The following is a 22,361-nucleotide window of genomic DNA, read 5'->3' as shown; positions in this document are numbered from 1 at the left end:
TCAAGCTTGAGCCGGCTCGTGAGCCTAAGTGAACCCATTATTTATATAATTTTTATTTAATATATTAATATATCAAAGATATAACTTTATGATGCTTATTATTATATATAAAATTATGAAAAAAATTAGTAGATAATATAAATTATTTTATATGGGGCCCAATTTTGTATATATCTTAATTATTTTATATAATTAAGATATATACAAAATATAAGTATAATAAACGAGTTGAACGCGAGCTCGAGCTTGAAAAACTACCCACGAGTCGAGATTGAGCCCTAGAAATTGACTGAAACGAGTCGAGATTGAGCTTTAAAAGCTACTCATAAACCGAGATCGAGCCTAGGGAAGCTTGGGCTCAGCTAAGCTCATTTACACCCTTAGTTAACATCCACTTGCACACTATTAAAGGTGTGCACGGTTTGGTTTAGTTTGGTTCGGTTTAACCTCGCATAACCAAACGATTACTAAAAGCTTGGGTACTAAAAAAGTATAGCTAATTGGTTTGATTAATTTCATTTTGCAGTTAAATATATAAAGTGGTTCTGTTAAGCAGCTAAGCAACCACTTAGAATTGTTTTACCACGTTTAATATAGATATGTAATTTCAAAAGTTTTGCTTGATTCAAGCAAAAGCATAACGTATCATTCAGTTCGGTCGTGACACACCATTACAAAACCGAACCATGAAATTCTGTTTTTAGAAAATGGCTTAGCCAAACCGTCTACGGTTTGCTTAATTCGTTTCAGTTATTTTGGTTATTAGGCTAACCTCTATGAATTACTACATTTATTCGTTTGTCGGCCGACAGTTATTTCTATTTTTATTCTGATATCTTCACATTTTATCTTATAAAATACAAGTTTATAAAAACCAATAACAAAGTAAACGAAGTAAAAAAAACAAACGTATTCACCCTCATACACATGCTATATATTAATGTGACTATGTAACCTCAAATGAATCAACAATATTTTAACTCCAGGCGTGCATTGGTCGGTTTTAGGCTCTCAAACCGACACATGCACGCCCTCAACCGAATCAACATTTATTTTTAACCATCACCATGTATTCTACAATTAAAAAATAAGATTGTAAGAGAGTAATATGCTAGCTCTGTAACTTTAGTTTCATAACATGAGCTCTATGAAATCATCTTTAGAAGTTGATGAATTCAAAGATATATATGATACACATTACGGGTTCGCCTTTGAGGACTCAAAAATAATATTTGCAAATCCATGTCATACTTTGGCCTCAGAGCTGACAGATGATGCTGGGGGAACCGACCCGTTTGAACCATCTTTGCGGGTTTTTGCAGGATCCTTCACCATCACGGGTTTAAACTGAAATAAGAGCAGACATCAGATGACAATCATCTAATGCAAAATATAAAATTTACTTACAACTTATTACTGATTTTAGCAACCAGCCTCATTTTTAACTTATTTTACATGTAAATTGACACTAGAAATAAAGATGCCACGTCAGCAGTTATTGAAAAATCAGCAATAGAAGTAACTTGATTGCTAAAATTGTTAAGTAATATCAAACAAATATAATTATATATGGAAGAAGTCATGACCAACCTGGTATATAGAGTATATAACATTTCTTCTTATTTGTGCCATCATTTCAATAAAGAGATTGTATCCTTCAAGTTTGTACTCGATAAGCGGGTCCCGTTGTGCATATCCACGTAAGCCTACAGCTTGTTGAACAAATTTAAGCGCTTGCAAGTGTTCTTTCCATAGCCGATCTATGTTGCTCAATATTAAGAATCTTTCCGCTTCTTTCATTAATCCTGGTGCTTCTCTATCCACGATATCCTATAAATAATATTCGCATGTTTATGTAAATGATAATGTAGTTCATAAAGTCAACCTACTGGCTTTTTTTTATATTCAAGTAGGGGTGCAAACCGAGCCCGAGTCGTTTAAATTTGCTTGAGCTCGGGTCGTTAGTAGTTTTTCAAGCTCGAGTTCGGCTCAGGCTCTACTCGTTTACTATTTCTTAATTTTTCATATATTTATAATTATTTTTATATAGTTTTTTTCCAAATATAATTTTATATATAGCAATATAGCATACTATATATTATCTAGTTATTTTTTCATAGCATTGTATAGATTAATTAATAATTATTGAAGATATATAAATATATATTGTAACATTTATATTAATAGCAGGCTCATTTAGGCTCGATAAGTAAGCTCAGGCCAGTTTATTAAACGAGCTCACTTTTAGGCTCGAGCTCGGGCTCATGCTCGTTTAAGCTTTGCTCGATCGAGCTTTTTCACGAGCCGATCTCAAGTAGCTCGCGAGCAGCTCGGCTCGTTTGCACCCGTATATGCAAGAGTACTAATTACCCTTTTCTGTAAATATGCTTCACGTCCACGAAGACGAAGATAATTCCCCAACTCATCATAAGTTGAAGAATTGGTCGCAAGTAATTCTGGAGTCAAATCATTCAATAAATAGCAATACCTGCAGTCAAATAAGTTATTATAATTTGTACTTTTACATAAAGAGGTAAAAATAATTAACATATATTGAAATATGAACTTACTGATGGAGTTTCGCAATAAGCTTTTCAAAATCCCAGTTTTCTTTAGGAGTATCAGGACCAATATTTGCCTGTTAAGATTCCAAAAAAAAAATTATTAAATTAATATAAATAAAAAATAAAAATCTAAGTAGCAATATATTAAAACCTCTAATATGTCATCCATTGTGAGTTCAGCATACTCAATAAGTAGAGATTGGAGATCTTCAGATTCTAAAGCTCTTCTTCTCTCGGTATAAACACGGTCTCTTTGACTATTCAAAACCTCATCATATTCAAATAACTGTTTTCGGATGTCAAAAAAGTAATTTTCCACTTTTCTTTGGGCTTCATCAAGTGCTTTAGTCAGCATTTTTGATTCAATCGGTAAATCCTCAACTCTAAAAGCTCTCATCATGCCCTAACAGTTTTAATGTTCATTGAGATTTAAATAATCTATTATGTAATTAGAAAGAAAAATATAAGACGAGTTTGAACCTGAATCCGATCACCACCAAATATTCGAAAGATGTTATCTTCAAGACTGAGAAAGAAACGGGTACTTCCGGGATCCCCTTGCCTCCCACTTCGTCCACGCAGCTGTATACATTTGGAAGTTCAAGTATTATTCACACACATATGTAAGTGCATATGTATGTATGTTTATAAAATCAAGAACTCAATATTGCGTATGCTATGCCGATATCTTTGCCGACACGACGATCTATGCTATGTTAGGCTAGCTACGCTATATAGCATATATAGCATAACATAGCTACATACATATATGTAATTATCACGTGAGAACCTTAAATATGGTAAGAACAAATACTAAATGCACAATAAAACGCACAAAGATAGCAAAAACACAATGGCATTTCTATTAACATCGCACAATTGCAATATTTACAAAAATGGCACAGTGTTGTTTTTAGCCATGTGTGTGCATTTTATGACTTTTATACTGGTTCTCAATCTTTTAACATATTTAAGGTTCTTGAGTGATTGACTCTGTGTATGTGTGCATAATACTAAATCACATTAAAAGAAAAAAACGACACCTGATTGTCAATTCGTCGTGACTCATGGCGTTCTGTACCAACAACATGAAGTCCTCCAGCAGCTACAACCTTCTTTTTTTCTTCTTCTGTGTAGGCTTTATATTCTTTTGCTATTTCTAAAAATGATTGGCGCAATTTAGCAATTACTTCATCTTGAGTGGGACCCTACAAAATACTACACAGCATTAGTTGTTTTGTGAAATTTGCAATAAACTTTATCAAATGATCTATAATATATTTTCATCATCTGTTTAAAAACAGGTGTCACCTTTTCACAAGCATAAGAGAGCCGCTCTTCGGCTTCCAGCTCAGGTAAAGCTCTTCGACCCCATGAGCTGGCAGCTGACTGTACAGCTTCCTCGACAACCTTGCTGGTTTTTTCAGATAGTGCACATGGGAACAACCTTTCACTCACCTGCAAAACATGAACATGTAAGAGATGACATGAACTATTGGTAGATCTAAACTGAGACGGGTCGGATTGGGTTGACCGCAAATAAATATACGAGTGTTAACTATGATTACAAAAAGCAGTGTTATTACAATGATAATACAAATCTTTCAAATATAAACATGTTGAAATTGCCCCCTCCACAAAGTATTTATACAAAAAGCTAGGGATGGGCAAAAAGCAGATTAACCCAGCTGAAGCTGTAAAAACCAAAAAAACATAACCGACTAACCAACGGTCGTTTTTTTCCTTTGCGTTTTCTTTTTTGAAAACAAAAGGTTACGGTTTGGTGTCGGTTATGCTCCGTTCCAAAACCAAACTGCGTAACTGAACTGAATTTGTAATATTTGGATTACTTGGCCAAAAATTTTAGGCTCACATTTATTCTTTTGTATAAATTTCGGCCAATTTTTTTCAGGCCCAAACATCTCAAGCCAAAAACCCGTATGAAATCAGAATCGAATGGTTTCTAAAACTAGAAAACCGAAATGTCAGTCTTCTAAAACTGAAATTTCAGTTTTGGTTCGGTCTGAACCCAAAACCAACCCCTACAAAGAGGCATAGACAAACCTTCCATGTCTTCTTTGGGGGGGCTTTCTTCACGGAAACAAAAACTCCCTCAGTTGGCTTAACAACACTGCAGCATTAATATGATTCAAGTGCTGATACATAATGAATAGAAACATAATAACAAACAAAACTACATTTTTTTTTCTCAGAAAGGACACTTATTTTAATTAACTATGCAATAATAATACCTTGGCATGAGCAGCTCTCGTAACTTCAACCTAGCCATAAATTCTGCATTACCACCAAGAATAATATCTGTTCCTCGACCAGCCATATTAGTAGCAATAGTAACTGCCCCCAGCCGACCACTTTGTGCCACAATCTCAGCTTCTCGCTCCACATTTTCTGGTTTTGCATTTAAAACCTTCATAATGAATAATTTAAGTCAGAATGCGAGTGAAACTTTTGTGGAGGAAAAAAACTGAGGTTATTTTGATGGCAAATTACATAAAAACTAATGAACATTGGCCCGTGTAACCATCAACTTTCAAAATGTTTAATACAAAATAAAACTTTTTAAAGAAAATAGATTTACATGTTGATTTTTTCTCTGACATGGCACCTAACAACCGATTAAATTAGTAGAAGAATATCCTAAATGAAACTTTTTAAGAGAACCGTTTTGTGAGTGCCAATAAAGTGTGTTACCCAAAAAAGAAATTAAACCAAAGTCCATTACCTTTTATGCATTTTTCCCTAATCTTTGTGCTCAGTCGTTGGGGAAAAATATATATAGAAAAAAAAGGAATTATAACCTCATGAGTGATTCCAGCTTCGCGAAGTTGTGTTGATAATAAATCACTCTGCTCAACACTAGTTGTGCCAACAAGCACGGGCCGGCCCGTTTTGTTCATTCTAGAAATTTCTACAACAACCGCCTGCCATTTTCCATTGGTTGCTCTAAACACCACATCTGACTCATCCTGTGGTTGGCCATATTATTTCTTTGTTACATATTTATATTAACAAAAACCAAAGAGAACACGTGGAATATTACAAATTAATGCACCTTTCGTATCATAGGTTTGTTTGTTGGGACAATTGTAACTTTGAGTTTGTAAATACTCTCAAATTCTGAACTCTCGGTTGCAGCTGTGCCAGTCATGCCACAAAGTTTTGGAAACTGTAAAAGTTACAAAGGTAAGTTCATGTAGAGGCGTATTTCAACACATTTACTTGGGTGATTTTTCATCTCAAACCGGTAAAATTAAATATTTCTACAAAAAGGAATGGTTCAATTTTCAAAAGCACCCAAAGTGTATTTTAATGCATACGAGTACACAGCATTACTGATGGCATAAATCATTAAAGATTCTGATAATAATGTTGTCCTGGTACTCTTCATAAATGGTCCAATATGGTAGTTATACTTCTTTATGTCCTAAACTGGTAATTAAAGTGAGTTTTATGACTTTATCACTTAAAAGTTCTTTTTGTCCCTGTTTGGTAAATTAATAACATAATTACCATATTAGCCTAAACAAGCCTGGGACATAAAAAACCATTACCAAAGTTTTTGAAAAGTGCTTTGCTATTAAATAGCATTTACGGATATTGAACGCATGTATAAGACTCGTTATATAATTATCATATCTAGAAGTTACTCGAATGTAATATTATTCTCTCAATATATGAAGACCCTATTTAATACGCAATCAATAGACAATACAAACTTAAAAGATTTTTCTTCTTTTAACTTGAACAGATTTTAATCCGTTACATAACCAATGGCCAGTCTAATAATTATTTTCCCAGCCCTTTAATGATAAAAGGATTAACAGAACCTGAAGAAAGAAGTTTTGGTAACTAATTGAAGCCAGAGTTACAGTCTCATTTTGAATGGGCAATCTTTCTTTAGCTTCCACCGCTTGATGAAGCCCATCACTCCAACGCCTACCCTGTGATAAAAGCAACCAGATTTTAAATTTCCATTAAAATTACAGTTATTCCGTATTAGATATCCAATGAAAATTGCAAATGTTGGCTAAGAAATCAAGAAAGTTAATCACAAGTTAGCTGCTAATTGCCACTTTTGTCCAAAACTAATAAATAGATATAAATGGAAAATATAACTAATTTGGTGCAACAAGTATATGTAATATTTAACTAGTAGTAACAAAAATTATTATTAGTTATATTAGAAAAACAACTAAATAATTGTAAAGTTATTAAATTACCTGCATAACTCGACCACTAAACTCATCCACTATGAGAACCTCTTTTCCACGAATAATATAATTCACGTCTCTAAGAAATAACTCTTTAGCTTTTATAGCATTTAAGATAAATGAAGCCCATTGTTCTCTTGGATCATATAAATCTTTTACTTCAAGAACTTCTTCAGCATCTGCATACCCCTGTTCTGTAAGTAAAACATTCTTCTGCTTCTCGTCAACCTGCAATTAAATTATGATTACTTTGATGCCAAACTCAGTAAAACAAAAAAAAGAGTATTTTTAACCATCTTTCCTTACTGTGTAATGTATATCTCGTTCAAAAGCAGCAGCTATTTTAGCTGCTTTATAGTAATGTTCACTTGGTTTTTCAGCAGGTCCTGATATAATAAGAGGAGTTCTTGCTTCGTCTATAAGAATAGAATCAACCTCATCGATTACACAGTAATTAAAACCCCTTATTACAAGCTCATCAACACTCTGCGGACCAAAAAGAATTATTAAAACTTATAAGTAAAAAATATTTTTATTTATAATTGACGTCTGCATAGCATAAAAATTACTTTCCATGGCAAGATTGTCTCTCAGGTAATCAAAACCAAGCTCACTATTGGTGACATATGTGATATCACACAAGTAATTCTGCCTCCTTTCTTCACTTGTCATGTTTTCTGCCCAAATAAATAACTGTTAATAGCTAACTAAATACAAGCATTATCATACAATAAACACTAAAACAGCAAGCATTTTAAAAATAATAACGAAATGTAAGGCATACGCTGGATTAGGCCAACCGTGAGTCCAAGGAAACGAGCAACTTGACCAACCCATTCACAATCTCTCCTTGCAAGATAATCATTAACTGTAACAATGTGGACTCCTTTACCGGTTAATGCATTTAAATAAGCTGGTAAAATGGCCACAAGAGTCTTTCCCTCTCCAGTTCTCATTTCAGCTATTTCTCCTTTATGAAGTACCATGCCACCTATATCATCACAAAAACAACATGAAATCGTTAACACTCGCGTAATAAACAATTGTTAGTACAACAATAGATATAGCCTATTTGTAGCTAGCATCAAGCATTCTCACTCCACCCAAAGGTGAACCTACTACCATTACATCACATTACACTTAATAGTAAACATAAGCAGCCTTTTTAGTGGATAATAACAAGTGGTTTTAGATGGTGGTGTTTAAGTTGCAGAAACCTATTTTAGAACACATATCCTAATTCCCAAATTCTCAATCTAAACTCCCTAAAACATCAAAAACTTAAACCCATAAAACTCAAAATTTTCATTTCTCAATTCATGTTTGATGCCATTACAGATTAGCAGATGACCTTAAATCATTTATTTACCTATTAGTTGAACATCAAATGGACGAAGACCTAGAACTCTTTTCGAAGCTTCTCTCACTATAGCAAACGCTTCCTGCAAGTCATACAGATTAGTAAGTCATGGAGCTAGGTAAGGGTGAGCAATAACCGAACTGTTAACCAAAACCGAACTGAAAACCAAACCAAAAATCGGTTATCATATTTTTAACCCAACCGAACCGAACCGCTTATATCTTCATATATTTTTAGCTTTTATACCTCGATTTCATGAATTTCATGTTTATACATCCATTTCATGTATTTCTAAGCACAAATTTAAGCCCAAGTTCAGTTTCAGATATTAACTGAACAGAACCAAAAACCAACAAACTAACCGAATAAACCGTACCGGTTAACCGAAAAACTGATTGACTAAAAGCCTAGATTAACCAATAACTTCAGTTTCAGTTTCCGTTGAGGACTTAGGCTAATAACCGAACCAAGCACACTCCTATAGCTAGGGTAAGCAAATAACCTAATTAACCGATTGTTCAGTTAAGCCACAACTTCATAACCGAAACTACTCGTAACTAACTGCTTACAGGCAACAGCGAGTCCAACGCCTGCGGCTCTTGCCGAGCTCGTAACTTCAATTCATCCGTCCGTTCTCTCAAACCCGAATCCGAAACCGAGCTTAGCTCCGCCTCAAGCGAATTAATAAGCTGAACAGTAGCTGCATATTGCTGTCGAGTCGCCTCGCCAGTATCCGCTCCGCCTTTAAATATTCCACCGAGAAGACCTCCTAACGCCGCTGATGTCACTGTTCTCGCCTTCCGGTTACTAATAACACGATGACTACAATCCGAACGATAGAGCCTATGCTTATTGCTAGTGCTATTGATGCTATTGGTGCATTCTGTTGATAATAATAAGTTTGGAGTGAAATTAGGGCTGAGGAATTGGTGGAATTTGGATGTGAGAATTGGAGAGGATGAGGAGGAGAAGGTGTTGACGTGCGATTGAGATGCGAGAGCCATTGAAATGATGGAGAATTGGTAGTATTATTGTTTAATTGTGATTGTGTTCGCCATTGATAGGAGACCTGCAACTCTGGGTGTTTTGGGGAAGAAGATGATGAAGATGATGATTCGGATAAGGTGTTAAAACAGGGAGAAGATACTTGGTTATAGATTAATATTTATTAATATGTAAAATGACGGAATTGCCCATGGTTAAACGAAAAAAAAAAAACTAAGGTAGCGTTTTGTATGCAGGTATGGGAGTTGGAATTGAATGGATCTTTACGAAGGAACGAATAAAAGTGCTTTTGGTTGGCTAAAGGAATGGAATTAACCATTACTTTGTCCATTTCATTCTTTCTAAAACATCTCAAATTCATTCCATTCATCCCCTTGTTTTTTTTTTTCATTCCATCACCTCTTTCACCCTAATAATCTCCACCACCCTCCCCACCAGTGGCGAAGCTTGAGAAAAATTATCAGGGGGGAGGGCGAAGTTATGGATCCAAAAATTTTTGGGTCAGCGGTTCGGTTTGTGTTGGGTCAAAGTCAAACAATATAAAAATTTTCGAGTCAGTGGTTCGGGTCGGGTCATGATATACCTATTACCTAATAAAAAAGCAACAGCATGATTCGGTTAAATTTACAACACTAATTAAGTAATTCTGAGTTCATACAAGCAATCTCTGAGATCATACAAATCAAGTTCTGAGTTAAAAAAAAAAAAGCAACAGTACGATCAGTGGCGCAGGTTAGTTGATTCGAACCTAATTTAGTAATTTTAACCAAATTCGACTCTGAGTTCATACAAAATCGACCCTATTTTAACCCAATTTAACTCTATTTTCAACCCAAATTAAGTATTACCAGTTACGAAGGTCGGGCTCTGGTATTCTGGTCGGCGTTGGTGGCGAGAAGAGGTGGCACTTCGGTTGGGGGCTGGGCGCTGGCGGCTGTGGACGATCGCTGCAGGCTGCAGCTATTGCCGTTTCACCTTTTGACGGACGTTTGGAATGCCGCTGGAGTCTTGAGACCTGTGCGTAGGCGCGAAGGCAGAACCCTAATTCAAACCGTCATTTGTTATTTGATATATTTTATTGATTTAACAACTTTAACATATTTACAATACAGGCCCTTAAAGTTTGGGATTTCTTTTAAAAAAAGCAGATTATAATAATAAGCAGACTTTGTATAAAATAAAATCAAATGTCGGGTTTTTATAAAATAAAATTAGTGGGAACCAAGATTATTCTATGAAGAAATTATTTTTCGGGGCCTGGCTCGATACGTATAAAAACAATCCGGGGAGGCCAGGCTCAATACCTATAAAAATTTTCGGTCGAATATCGAAAAATATACACTACCGACCGGAAAAACCGGGGGGGGGGGGTCGGGGCACCCCCTGGCCCCAACTAACCTGCTTCAGTGCTCCCCACTATTACCATCGATCACCATCACCATCGCCACCCACTAGGGATGAGCTCGGTACCGTACCCGTACCGAAAATCCAGATCCCGAAAATCGCAAATTTTTTGTACCGGTACCGCGACCGAACCTACCGAAATGTTCGGTTCGGTACCGGGACGGTACCGGTATTTATGGTAAAATTTGGAAAATACCGATACCGTACTGGTCCCGAAAACTCAAAACCTTGGTACCGATTCGGTACCGACGGTACCGAATCGGTACCGATTTCGGTACCGGTTCGGTACCAGTACCAATCGGTACCATACCCATTTTTGCTCATCCCGATCACCCACCACCAACGCCACCTCCACCACCGCCTCCCACCATCAAGCCCACCCACGCCGCCGCCACCAACCACCGTCATCACCTCCGACCACTGTCGTCGCCGCCGACTACCGCTGCCACATTAACCATCCACAACCGCCACCTCCACCCACATTCACCGCAACCCACCCACCACCTCCCACTAACTTTGTTGAATTTTTATCATTACAGCAGGGTTATTTATGTGTTTTTATCTATTGGATGATAGTTACAATTGTGATCAAACCACCATCACCAATCGCCTCCCACTCTCGCCACCGCCGCCCACCACCGCTCACCACCACTACCACCACCGTCACCACCGCTTAACTCCGATTTTATTTTATTCCCTCTCTTTTTTTCCTGACTAACAACATTAATTAATTATCATTTCATTTTTAGTTTTCTAGATGGTAACCAAACAAGACAATGGAATGGTAATGATCTATTCAATTCCTTTGTTCATTCCATTCTCTCATTCATTCCATTCACTCGTCCATTCCATTAGCTCATACCAAACAAACCCTAAATAACGTAATTGATAAAAGGTGGGAAACCTCGTTGGTCCAGTTCTACAAAATAAACTTATTGGACGAAAGTCGCGTAAGAACTAAGTTTTAAAAGTGTGCTGACCATGTTAATCAAGTTTAAAAAGTGTGTCAATTAAGTCATTCAGCTTTCATATTTTATTTAATTATAGATTTTAACATGTTTTTTTTCAATGTTGCAAAAGTCGCTAGCGGACGCTAGGCGGCTGACTGGGAAGTTGGGTGGTGTACTCAGAGTGCTTGGGGAGTATTCGGAGAGTACTCGGACATTATATGTATGTCAAATATAAAGAAAATTAATTATTGGATATTATATGTATGTCAAATATCATAAGTTTACTAATGTTTATAACAAAACAGATGAACATCAATATAAATAATAGAAATGGATTTTTAAATATGAATTACGTTTTATTTTTTTAAGTCAAAATCAGACCAAGTTGACCGCCAAATGTGATTCTAGCTGAGCTTGACTACCTTTGATCGGTTTTTAGTAACTTAGACGAGGTTAAAGAAATTCTCATCGGCGTCATACCTTGTTGCGAGTACATGGCCTTATAGATCTACTTTTACAACATTGGACATTTTTTAACATTTTTTTTGTTTCGATAAATAAATTTTTTAAATATTTTTTTATGTTAATGTGGAGCGTTGACATGAATTTTATTTTTATTTTTAATATAATTAACATTTTTAATATTTTTAAATATAATTACATATATCGGAAATCCCGACCTCTACATCTTTTCTCTGTTGCTTTTTTGACACACAAAAAATCTAATGAGGCTCAATTTAAAGATTTAGTTACCTAATTTGGAAAAAAAATTGCACAAGTGACGTAATTTGAACACTTTGAAACTTTGTTAGTATTCGTGACATTTTCGTTTAGTTACTCAACAAAAATATTAAATTATAGTGCATATCAATTATATATTTTTATATAAGTTAGTTAACGATCAAACCTCATAGACGATTTTAGCATTTTATTTATTTATTTATTATTATTATCTTGACAAATATAAAACTAAAGTACATATCTATTATATATTTTTCTTTTAAGTTATTTAAGAAGTAAATGAATAATGGAATCAACTCTTTTAACAATTGTTTCTGTGTTTTATTCTCTAGATGTATATAGAAGTTCTTTTAATGATCGGTCGTCATATTAAATAAAAAAATTGTGATGATAAATATGCACCAGAGTAGTCGGGTAATGAATGTTCCGATTTTAACTCACTAAAAAACCTAAAACAACTTCAAAATACCATTGCTTCTATTTCCTTTTTGGTTTACCGTATCGTCACTTGAATATCACGAACATATATATGCATATATGATTTATACGTGTGTGTATACAAGTATATGTAACAAATAATAAATTAATGTTACTTAGACAATCTACAATGAAGTTTTCCAATGGACCCTGAGATGCCACATGAAGAAAAGAGATCTGGATTTTGTAAGTTCCGAGGTAAAGTCCTTGGCCGTTCTTAGTTAAGAGAGAATGTATGGATAAGAAAGAAGCGCGACAAGGGTGACATGAAGCGTCCTTTACCACCTTGTTAGAGTTGTTTCTTCACGTTATGCATCGTGTCTTTATCATAGTGTCATTGTCGACTTATACAAAAACATACTATGTACTATAACTGTATTATTCTATAATACTATATATAACATATTATTCGATTATGGTCTCTTAACTTGAAATAAAATTAACAAGTTTCAAACAATTACAATAAAATGACAAGTAAACATGTAACAAGCTTCGCCACAACCCATTTTGGATAGCAAAATTGATCCTACCAAAAACAAAGCCTTGGGTCTTATGAGCCGAAAAACTAGGAAATGAAATACACATAATTGTGTTATTTTATGATTAAAATGATTACATGTTAAAAAGAAACAGATTGTGCACATGTTAGGTCAAAACTGGTGTATAGAACACTGTCAATAATCCAAATTGTAATAAGTTTGGATGGGCTCTTTGATGTTTTTACAATCTAGCAACATAATCAAACATATCCGATCGTTCTCGGACTACAAAATAATCATTCCCAACATAAATCAAACCCAAGCGTCCCTTTGCTACAACATAAACGGACTCACTCTGATTAATCTCAAAAAAACACAAAAAATAATAATGATAAGATTGTATGATCGACAACCTATCGGCTGAATAATCTGCCTATTGAGATTTCATCAATCTTCGTCTTCTTCGGGGATCTGGAATTCAAGGTCTAGCTTTCTCTTTAAATGAGACCTGTCAGCACTGCATACAAAAATGTAAAATAGATGGGAAGTGAGTAAATCATATTCAATACAAACAAGATACTTGAATATAATTACTAAAATAACCTACAAATATTCTTGTTAATATTATAACTTTTTGTGGGATCGAGCGACAGTTGTTCATAAATGTTTTATCAGGTACGATTTGCAGTTAAATTAAAATGGCTGTAAATTGTAACGCACGTGTATGACAAATTTACTTCTTTATAGATAATAAGATATTGCACGGAAACACAATGTGTTTACGAAATCTGTCCACAAGTTTTCTTACATTGTATCATTATAAAAGGTTGTTTTAGATAAGTAACCAGCAGTCAAAACAGTTTCATTAAATTATCCGTCAACTTAAACATAACATTTGATGATAACTCCCTATGACCCTTTGAAAAATGCAGCATTGCATATTAGTTAAATGTCGAAATTTCCCTAGTTATCACATCATAATATTAATAATGAACAAAGAGAATAACTTCAATCCAATAGGAATGAAAGTTGATTTAACCTAGAATCCATATCATAGATTCAAGATTTTTCTAAAAAATTATTTGTCCTTAATTGTGCAAAGAAGATTAAAAAGTCAATAACCCTAATTATTAATTACTTTTATTTTAACTAATAAGGAATGAAAGTTAACCAAGATTTAATATCGACTCAAATCCAGCATAACAAACAATAACTCTTGATCCCTATTTGTAGAGTAACTAAACTATAGATATAAATCACATAACACGATCTCAAAGGGTGAATGAAGTCAATTTTTCACTCAAGCTTTGCAAGTTGCAAAAAAGTAAATAAAGAAGATTATATGTACCTGTTAATCGTTGGTCTGGCAGGCGGCCTTGCTTCAAAAACAGAAAAATCTAGTGACATCGGTACGGGCCCACTTCTTTCATTGCCAATACCAATACCATGATCATCAGCTTTGTCAGCGTATCCTTCAGGTTGTGAGACCACTCGCTTTGACTTTCTTGTAGGCGATAACACGGTTGGACCAAAATCCGAGGGCTTTGAATCTACAGATTCCCTTTTTGGCGGTGGTCTTGGAAGCAAAGCCGGTTCAGTAGGTGGCGGTCCAGATGTAAAGTACCTACCACAAATCAATTTTGCAGGTTTAGTCCCTCAAGTTTACAATATTTAAACTAACAATCTAAACTAGCAATCTAAACAGTTACCTGTGCTCTAATGCCTGTTGCGCTGAAATTCTGGCCTTTGGATCGTATGCAAACATCTTTGATAACAGATCCAGCGCGTCATCATTAGCCATTGGAAACAATGTTCTAAGTGGCTGTCCGGGAACGTACTGGTACTCAACATAATCAGGGAGATAAATCATATCTGACCATTGAGATGCTTTAGGAGTCCCAAATGCAGCAAATATTTTCCCCAATTGATCGATATCACTGCTACCCTGCGTTTTGATAACAGAAAACAAGCCATGTAAAACTTATTAAAACTGATGTGATGATGTCACAGATGGTTATTATATTATAATCATAGATGTTCTGAAAAAGATAGGAGAGTTGCAAGGGTTTTATTGCAAGTGCGTTAATTTAGAGATGATTTCATATATATCCTTCTAAAAAGTTCAAAACTTCATTCGTATCCTTCATTCCTTCTAAACTACATAATAAAATATTTACCTATTTAAAACACTAAAAAAAATTCATACATATGATATTAGCAGTTTCTAGTGTTTTAAAACAGTAAATATGATAAAATGGAATTTACAAGAACATAAACATGAAATTTTGAAACTTCTAGAAAGATATATTTATGAAATTAAGCATCTTTAAGAAAAATGATGAAGTTTAAATGAAGGTATAAGTGCATAACACAGACAACATGAACTTACCTGCAGAAAAGGACGACGTAAAAGGAGCTCAGCAAAAATACAAGCTGCAGCCCAAACATCAACCCCGGGACCATACTGTTTTGCACCAAATAATAGCTCAGGTGCTCTATACCATCGAGCAAAAACCTAATCATGTAAAATGAGGCCGAATAGTGTACAAAGTCAGTACATTCATGGATGTTTAAATAACAAAAATATAAATCAAATATGCTTTTAATTAATGGGTCAGGTTAGGCTTGATCTGACCAATCCCTTTAAAACAGCAATTAACAAACTAAAAAACTATAAATTCACGCCAGCCCGTTTACACCCTTATTAACCCGTCAACCCGTTCGACCCGTTTAAATAGTCAGGTTACATGTATCTGGGCTAAGGTTCAACTTTCCACACGATCAAGTAAACTGGTTGTGTTCAGGTTGGTTAAAAGAACCCGCGAACCTGAACCGGGACAAGTTGTGTGGTGATGCAAATTGCGAATACAATAATATGCCAAATACTGAAACATATTATTTAGAAAGAAAAGATTTTACTTGATTGCAAAAAAGCAGATGTTACAGGAAACTACCCTCACAGTCGATGAAACAATTATATAGGACGTTACTGGAACAGTCTGTTGAATCAAATGTTTTCCTTTGATTAAAGGTACCTTGAGTACAACTAGTGATTCAAATTTCAAACAATTTGATATGCTCATATGCTTCACCTTCAGTAATAAAAATGTTTTAATTCAACAGGCTACGTTTGATAATCAAATCAATTTTTCTCTATTCAATTAATTCGATTCGATATTTCACATTATTAAAAGTGAATCTTCAAAGAATAAAATATTGAAAAGAAATGGGAAACGAGACAGGCCAATAACTTCTTTTCCAAAAAAGTGAACTAAAAAGTAAAAACAAGCTACCCAGCATATAAAATGCAATACATGGCAATAATCTAAAACATTATTAGAATTCTGATAAAACAAAAACTATCTATTTAATGCATGCAATAGAAATTTAATTGAATTGCCCTAGATCGTCTATAAATAACACTAGCTACCATAAAGCTGCAGTATACTCAAAACTTTTCCTTCTAAATCAAGAGATACTGTCATCAATCCAAATATAATAAGATGTTTCACTTCAGGCAACATTAGTATAAAACTGATTTACCAGATGCCAAACATGCTATCAGAAATTGTGTCAAAAAGAATGCTTATAACATCCAGCAACTATAAACTGAATGAAAAGATTACCTGGTGAGTAAACCTTCTGTCAGGACTACCAAATATACGTGCCAAACCAAAATCTGCAAGTTTTAATTGTCCACGAGGTCCTATCAAAAGATTATTTGGTTTCATATCCCTGCCAAGAAAATTTTCAAACAATTAAGAAAACGCATAGGTAATGTAAGCAGCGAAAAGAAGCAAATTATATTTGTAACATCGTGCCACATTAAAACATAATCAGTTAGGAGCATTTGGTTTATGGAACTCTGCATGTACAAAATTTTGTATGTCATTTTAAATTTCACAATATCATATATACGCTTCCAAAATACTAAAATTTTTCATGTTTATCCGTTCCATAGTAGATAAAATAAAATAAAATCACTTATACCACTTTGTTTTATTGAAATAGAAAACTACCCACCAAGATGATAATCGGAACTGTTATAAATAAGTGATTGTATACTATTTACTATGAAAAGATATATATGATACTTTTAGTGTTTCTACAGGGTAATTAGTATATTATATTTAGAAGGATATATATGAAATTAATCCTAGTTTTACAGATGAAATCAAGTACAATGGTTACAGATGTTAATGTTTTTGAAGTGTATTTTCAGGTCTTTCCATCTGTAATGGTTGTCTTGGACCTTTGGTAAAAAAAAAACTAAATTTACACCGACAAAAAAATATAAAGTTTGGGTCCCATATTACCTATGCAAAACCCATTTCTTGTGACAGACAGCAAGTCCTTTTAGTGTCATTTGCAGGTATGACTTTATATCAGTGGGTGAAAGAACAATGTTTCTATCCCGAATAACAGCTTCAAGATCAGTCTCCATAAACTCAAAAACAAGATGCAAATTCCCTTTATGAGGAAAAGCATCAATCAGCTCTATTATACTTGGATCTTTAATCTCTTTCAGCAACTTTATTTCTCTAAGAGCAGTAAAATTCACCCCTTCCTTCTGCTTCCCAAGCCGAATTTTCTTTATTGCAACCGTTTGTCCTGTCTGTACCAGATGCAAATTGTTAACATAATATCACATATGCATTAGTTTAACAAAATTTTAGCCTAAAAAATATGTTCTTAGTCAAACAATCTGAGTTTTAAACACCCACTGTATCAGTTATACACGTAAACCAGAAATAGCATCAATATGGCAATATTTATAGTATGATACATATATCATGGGTCACCAAACATCAAGCATCATTGAAGTTACTTTACGCTTCATAATGAGCTCACATTCAACGGCTTGTTGTGTTTCTCAAAAAAAAAAAAAGACTGTTTGGATGAGAAAAGTGCTTATGTTTATACTTATTTAGGGGTTAAATAAGCTATTTCCTATCGAGATTTTACATTGCCTAAACAGATTCTTCTCATACAAAAGAACAAGTTTACCCTTGTGGTAAAACAACCTATTTACAATAAGCTCATTAACTTAATATGCCTATAATCATAATCTGTTTAGTTAACAAATCTCAAAGGCGAAAGAATTAAAAAGAACATGGGACTAGGTGGTCACAAAAAACCATAATTTTACATTACATAGCCAACATAATAGCCACAGATAAATCATAGGCATAAGCTAGGGATGAGCATTGTTTAACAAATACCGTACCGAACCTGTAACCACCAAACAGGCAAACACAACCAGTACCAGTATCAGTACTCGTTTTTTATGTTTTCGGTATCCCTAGCATTGGTTTAGGTATTTTCCATTATCTTCAATCATACCTGTACCGAAAGTTACCAAACCAAAAATATCGGTACGGTATTCGATACAAGCTTTCACTCGTTTTTCGGTATCAGTATATTTTGGTACCGTACCTGAGTACCTAACTACCTGTTAGGTGCCTATCTCATCCCTATGCTAAGCAGCTTACCGATAATAACAGTTTACAATGCAGCATAACCATACCTTAGTATCAATAGCCATGAACACGACACCATAATAGCAACAAACAAATCATAGCAATAAGCTAGGGACGAGCGTTTTTTACCGAATACCAGTACCGAACCAACAACGACAAAACACAATCGGTAATCGTTTTTCATGTTTTCACTATCCGTATCATTCGGTTCCGGTATTTTCCGCTATTTTCAGTGGTACCAGTACCGAACCAGAAAAAAAAATCAGTACAGTATCCGGCACGAGCTTCCACTCGTTTCCGGTATCGGTATTTTTCGTCACCAAACCGATATCCCTAACCGATAAACCGACAGCAGTTTACATTACATAGCCAACATAATAGCCACAGACAAATCATAGCCATAAGCTAGGACAAGCACTTCTTACCGAATACACGTACCGGTACTAACACTCGTTTTTCATGTTTTCGGCATCCGTACCTTTCGGTATTTTCCGCTACCACTACCACTACCTAATTCGATACGAGCTTTCACTCGTTTTCGGTATCATCTACGATAAACCAATAACAACAGTTAACAATGCAGGGTAACCATACCTTAGTATCAATCGCCTTGAACACGACACCGTAAGTACCTTCACCAAGCACCTCTCGCTTTAAATACCGATCGGCAACCTTCTTCGTCAACAACTGGTCTAAATCCGTCATCTCGTTTACTCAATTCCAATCAATTAGTTATCACGGTAACCGGATACTCTGTTATTACGGCCAAATCCCTAGCAATTGACGAAAACTAAATTGAGTAAACCTAATTGCTAATTTGAGTGCTTATAGGAAGTAAGAGTTGAATTAGGAAGAGAATATACCGTTTCAAGCGTCAATTGTGACGTAATCCATGGCCGATTTAGGTGTCGGAGTAGTTAGCTTAACAATTACTGCTCGTACGGAGAGAGTGAGAGAGTCTAGCAGGAGAAGGTTTGTACAGCGGGGAGCTAAGTACTCGGTTTATTATTGTTGTCCTGACTCCAGATAACCCGAAAGGTAGTAATTTGCAGTGTTTTGAGCCTGATTAGTGTATTTGGGACGTTTCTGAAAACCCGGCCGGGTTTTGCGGGTGGCGGTCGGCCCGGACCGGTTGACTTGGCGGGTGAACCGGTAAAACCTATTTTTTGTTAAATCTAAAATGAAATGTGTATACCAGGATTCGAACTTGGGTTATTTCAGAAATAGAAGCTTTAATAATTACCCCATAAGCCAGCCAACCAACCAAGCTCCATTGATGTCTCTATTGATCAAACATAAATCATATATATTTAAAAAACAATGTATAAAACATAAATAAACATTAAAGTTTGTTATTATTATTATTTTTGGTTATTATTATTTTTTATATGTATATGAGTTATATATGTGTAAATATATATTTAAATTATTTATGACTTCATTCGGGTCAAACACCGGTCCGCCCTCCCGGGTCGGTCCTATCTTTGACCCGGTAAGGCGTCCGGGTCGACCTTCGGGCCGGGTCTGAAAACATTGGTAATTTGGGTTGGTTATTGGTTTTAATTTTTGGGTTTCAGGTCAACCTGAAATACCCTATTTTTTTCCTTATTATTTTTGGCAATGTTTTCATAACGGGATTAGACAACGAACCAGAAGGGCAACCGGTTCAACTGGTTGGACCGGTCAAACAACTTTTCCGCAAAAAAGACAATTAAGGCAGAAAAATATAATTTTTAAAAAAATATATGTTTGTTTCATAATAAGCCGGCTCAACCAGTCCGGTTTCCCGGTCAGACCAATGAACTGGTTTGAACCAGTGAATCGGTTTAAACCGGACGGTTTTCTTAAGGAGCTAGACGATCTGCATGGAACTGGACCGAATCCCGGTCTCAACAACATTGGTTTTTAGTGTTTGTTTATGTTATATCATAAAGGAACAAATAAAGGACAAGACGTGAAGATTGAAAACGTTTATGTTTGACTAATTTTTTATCGTTGAACTTTTTTTTAATATTATGGGTGACTGCTACTCATTTTATTATTATTACGAACCGAAACTCGAATCGATAAAACCTGAACCTAAAAGAAATACTAACTTGAACACGAACAAACGGTAGTAATTTGGGTTGGTTCTTGGTTTTAATTTTTGGGTTTCAGGTCGACCTGAAAGACCCTTTTTTTTCCTTACTTTTTTTTAGTGTTTGTTTATGTTATATCATGGAGGAACAAATAAAGGATAAGACATGAAGATTGAAAACGTTTATGTTTGACTTATTTATATAGTTGGAACTTTTTTTTAATATTATGGGTGACTGCGACTCGGTTTATTATTATTACGAACCGGGACTCGACTCGAGAAAACCCGAACCTGAAAGAAACACTAACTTGAACCCGAACAGACGGTAGTAATTTGGGTTGGTTATTGGTTTTAATTTTTGGGTTTCGGGTTGACTTACCTATTTTTCTTATTATTTTTAGTGTTTGTTTATGTTATATCATGATTCATGGAGGAACAAATAAAGGATAAGGCATGAAGATTGAAAACGTGTATGTTTGACTTGTTTTTTTATCATTGGACTTTTTTTTAATTTTACTTGTTTACGAATTAGGTGTTTAGATTATGTTGATTTAGTATTTTGTTACTTACGTTTACAAGTGAAGATAATTATGTATTTTAAATATGTAGTATTTTACTTTTTTTTTTAAACCAAAATATTTTTTTAATCATTTCAATTAAATACTCGAAACCCAATTAACCTAACATGATAAATTGGATTCGAAAAGCTGGAAACTTGAAATTTTAACATGAAGAACAGTCCTATGCGTATGGACATGGGTTTTTGGTGACATACACAATCCTGTTTTGATCATCGGATTTTAAAAGTTACAAATAAATCTAGTTTAAATATTAGTGAGAGGGTCTCAGACATGACCACTCGGCCTTGAGCATGCTCGCTTCGTCCTCAACATATGATCAACCTTTTGGTTGCGTTTGAACCATTACCTAAAATGGCGCGGGCTATATGTGATCCACATTGGATGGATGCAATGGATGGGGAATGTTCACGCTCCTTCCAACATCACCTAGGAACTTGTTTCGCGCCCCTCTTGTCCCAATGTTGTTGGTTTCCATTGGCATACACCGCCATAAGTTTGACAACAAGCGCTACCATGAGAGAAACAAGAGTCACCTAGTTGCTCAAGGATTTTCTCATAATCTTAGCCACTTGGATTAGATTTTTGTGCCCTTTAGTCTTGTTGTCAAACCCACCACCATTCGCATGGCTCTTAATGTTGTTTTCAGACATTGGAGTATTTATCGGCTTGATATCAATAATGTTTTTCTAAATGGTAACTTGGTCAAGTTGTGTATATGAAACAACCCCCCTTTATGTTGACTCTCGGCATCATGAGCGTGTTTATCGGCCTAGCAAGACTCTCCATGACCTCAAGCAAGCACCTGCATGATATCATCAGTTTGCTATCTACATTACTTCATTGGTTTCGACACTTCTTTATTCAGATATCGTTATAGTAAGGTTGTTATCGTTTGTTATATGTGGGTGACACTATTCTTGCTTCATCGTCACTGCCCCTTGGCATTCGTATCATTTCTTTGTATTTGCTGAATTTTCTATGACTACTCCGTCGGAAGGAAGATCATCTCTT

General features: G+C 35.0%; 2 protein-coding genes across 2 annotated transcripts; both read right to left on the bottom strand.

The window, feature by feature from the left end:
* Positions 1-972: 972 nt before the first annotated feature.
* LOC143602696 (protein translocase subunit SECA1, chloroplastic-like) lies at positions 973-9,160 on the bottom strand. The gene is made up of 19 exons (XM_077079727.1): positions 8,726-9,160; positions 8,166-8,238; positions 7,581-7,787; positions 7,371-7,473; positions 7,103-7,283; positions 6,806-7,024; positions 6,413-6,526; positions 5,638-5,751; positions 5,384-5,551; positions 4,817-4,992; positions 4,629-4,695; positions 3,876-4,022; positions 3,608-3,772; positions 3,045-3,146; positions 2,716-2,967; positions 2,571-2,638; positions 2,371-2,488; positions 1,591-1,830; positions 973-1,347 (listed from the first exon to the last, which is right to left on the bottom strand). Exons 1-19 carry the CDS (start codon positions 9,158-9,160, stop codon positions 1,246-1,248), a joined length of 3,051 nt encoding a protein of 1,016 aa, XP_076935842.1. The 3' UTR covers positions 973-1,245.
* A 4,420-nt stretch (positions 9,161-13,580) lies between these two features.
* Positions 13,581-19,418, bottom strand: LOC143602698 (cyclin-dependent kinase D-3-like). Its single transcript, XM_077079729.1, has 7 exons — positions 19,287-19,418; positions 17,529-17,827; positions 16,839-16,947; positions 15,602-15,727; positions 14,922-15,157; positions 14,561-14,836; positions 13,581-13,729 (listed from the first exon to the last, which is right to left on the bottom strand). Exons 1-7 carry the CDS (start codon positions 19,395-19,397, stop codon positions 13,660-13,662), a joined length of 1,227 nt encoding a protein of 408 aa, XP_076935844.1. The 5' UTR covers positions 19,398-19,418; the 3' UTR covers positions 13,581-13,659.
* Between the last annotated feature and the right edge of the window lie 2,943 nt (positions 19,419-22,361).

Source organism: Bidens hawaiensis, unplaced genomic scaffold, assembly GCF_021521415.1.
Source record: "Bidens hawaiensis isolate Kalapana, Puna unplaced genomic scaffold, B.hawaiensis_p1.1 tig00059366_1, whole genome shotgun sequence".
NCBI classification, from domain to species: domain Eukaryota; kingdom Viridiplantae; phylum Streptophyta; class Magnoliopsida; order Asterales; family Asteraceae; genus Bidens; species Bidens hawaiensis.
This window is presented reverse-complemented; position numbering and strand designations above follow the sequence as displayed.

Coding starts and splice junctions, on each gene's coding strand:
- LOC143602698 (XM_077079729.1), bottom strand. CDS start 19,397: ATGACGGATTTAGACCAGTTGTTGACGAAGAAGGTTGCCGATCGGTAT. Junction 15,728..16,838: donor ACAGAAGGTTTACTCACCAG/GTAATCTTTTCA, acceptor TTACATGATTAG/GTTTTTGCTCGATGGTATAG. Junction 13,730..14,560: donor GCCAGACCAACGATTAACAG/GTACATATAATC, acceptor TTTTGTATGCAG/TGCTGACAGGTCTCATTTAA.
- LOC143602696 (XM_077079727.1), bottom strand. CDS start 9,160: ATGGCTCTCGCATCTCAATCGCACGTCAACACCTTCTCCTCCTCATCC. Junction 5,752..6,412: donor ACCAAAACTTCTTTCTTCAG/GTTCTGTTAATC, acceptor TAACTTTTACAG/TTTCCAAAACTTTGTGGCAT. Junction 4,696..4,816: donor CGAGAGCTGCTCATGCCAAG/GTATTATTATTG, acceptor TTAATGCTGCAG/TGTTGTTAAGCCAACTGAGG.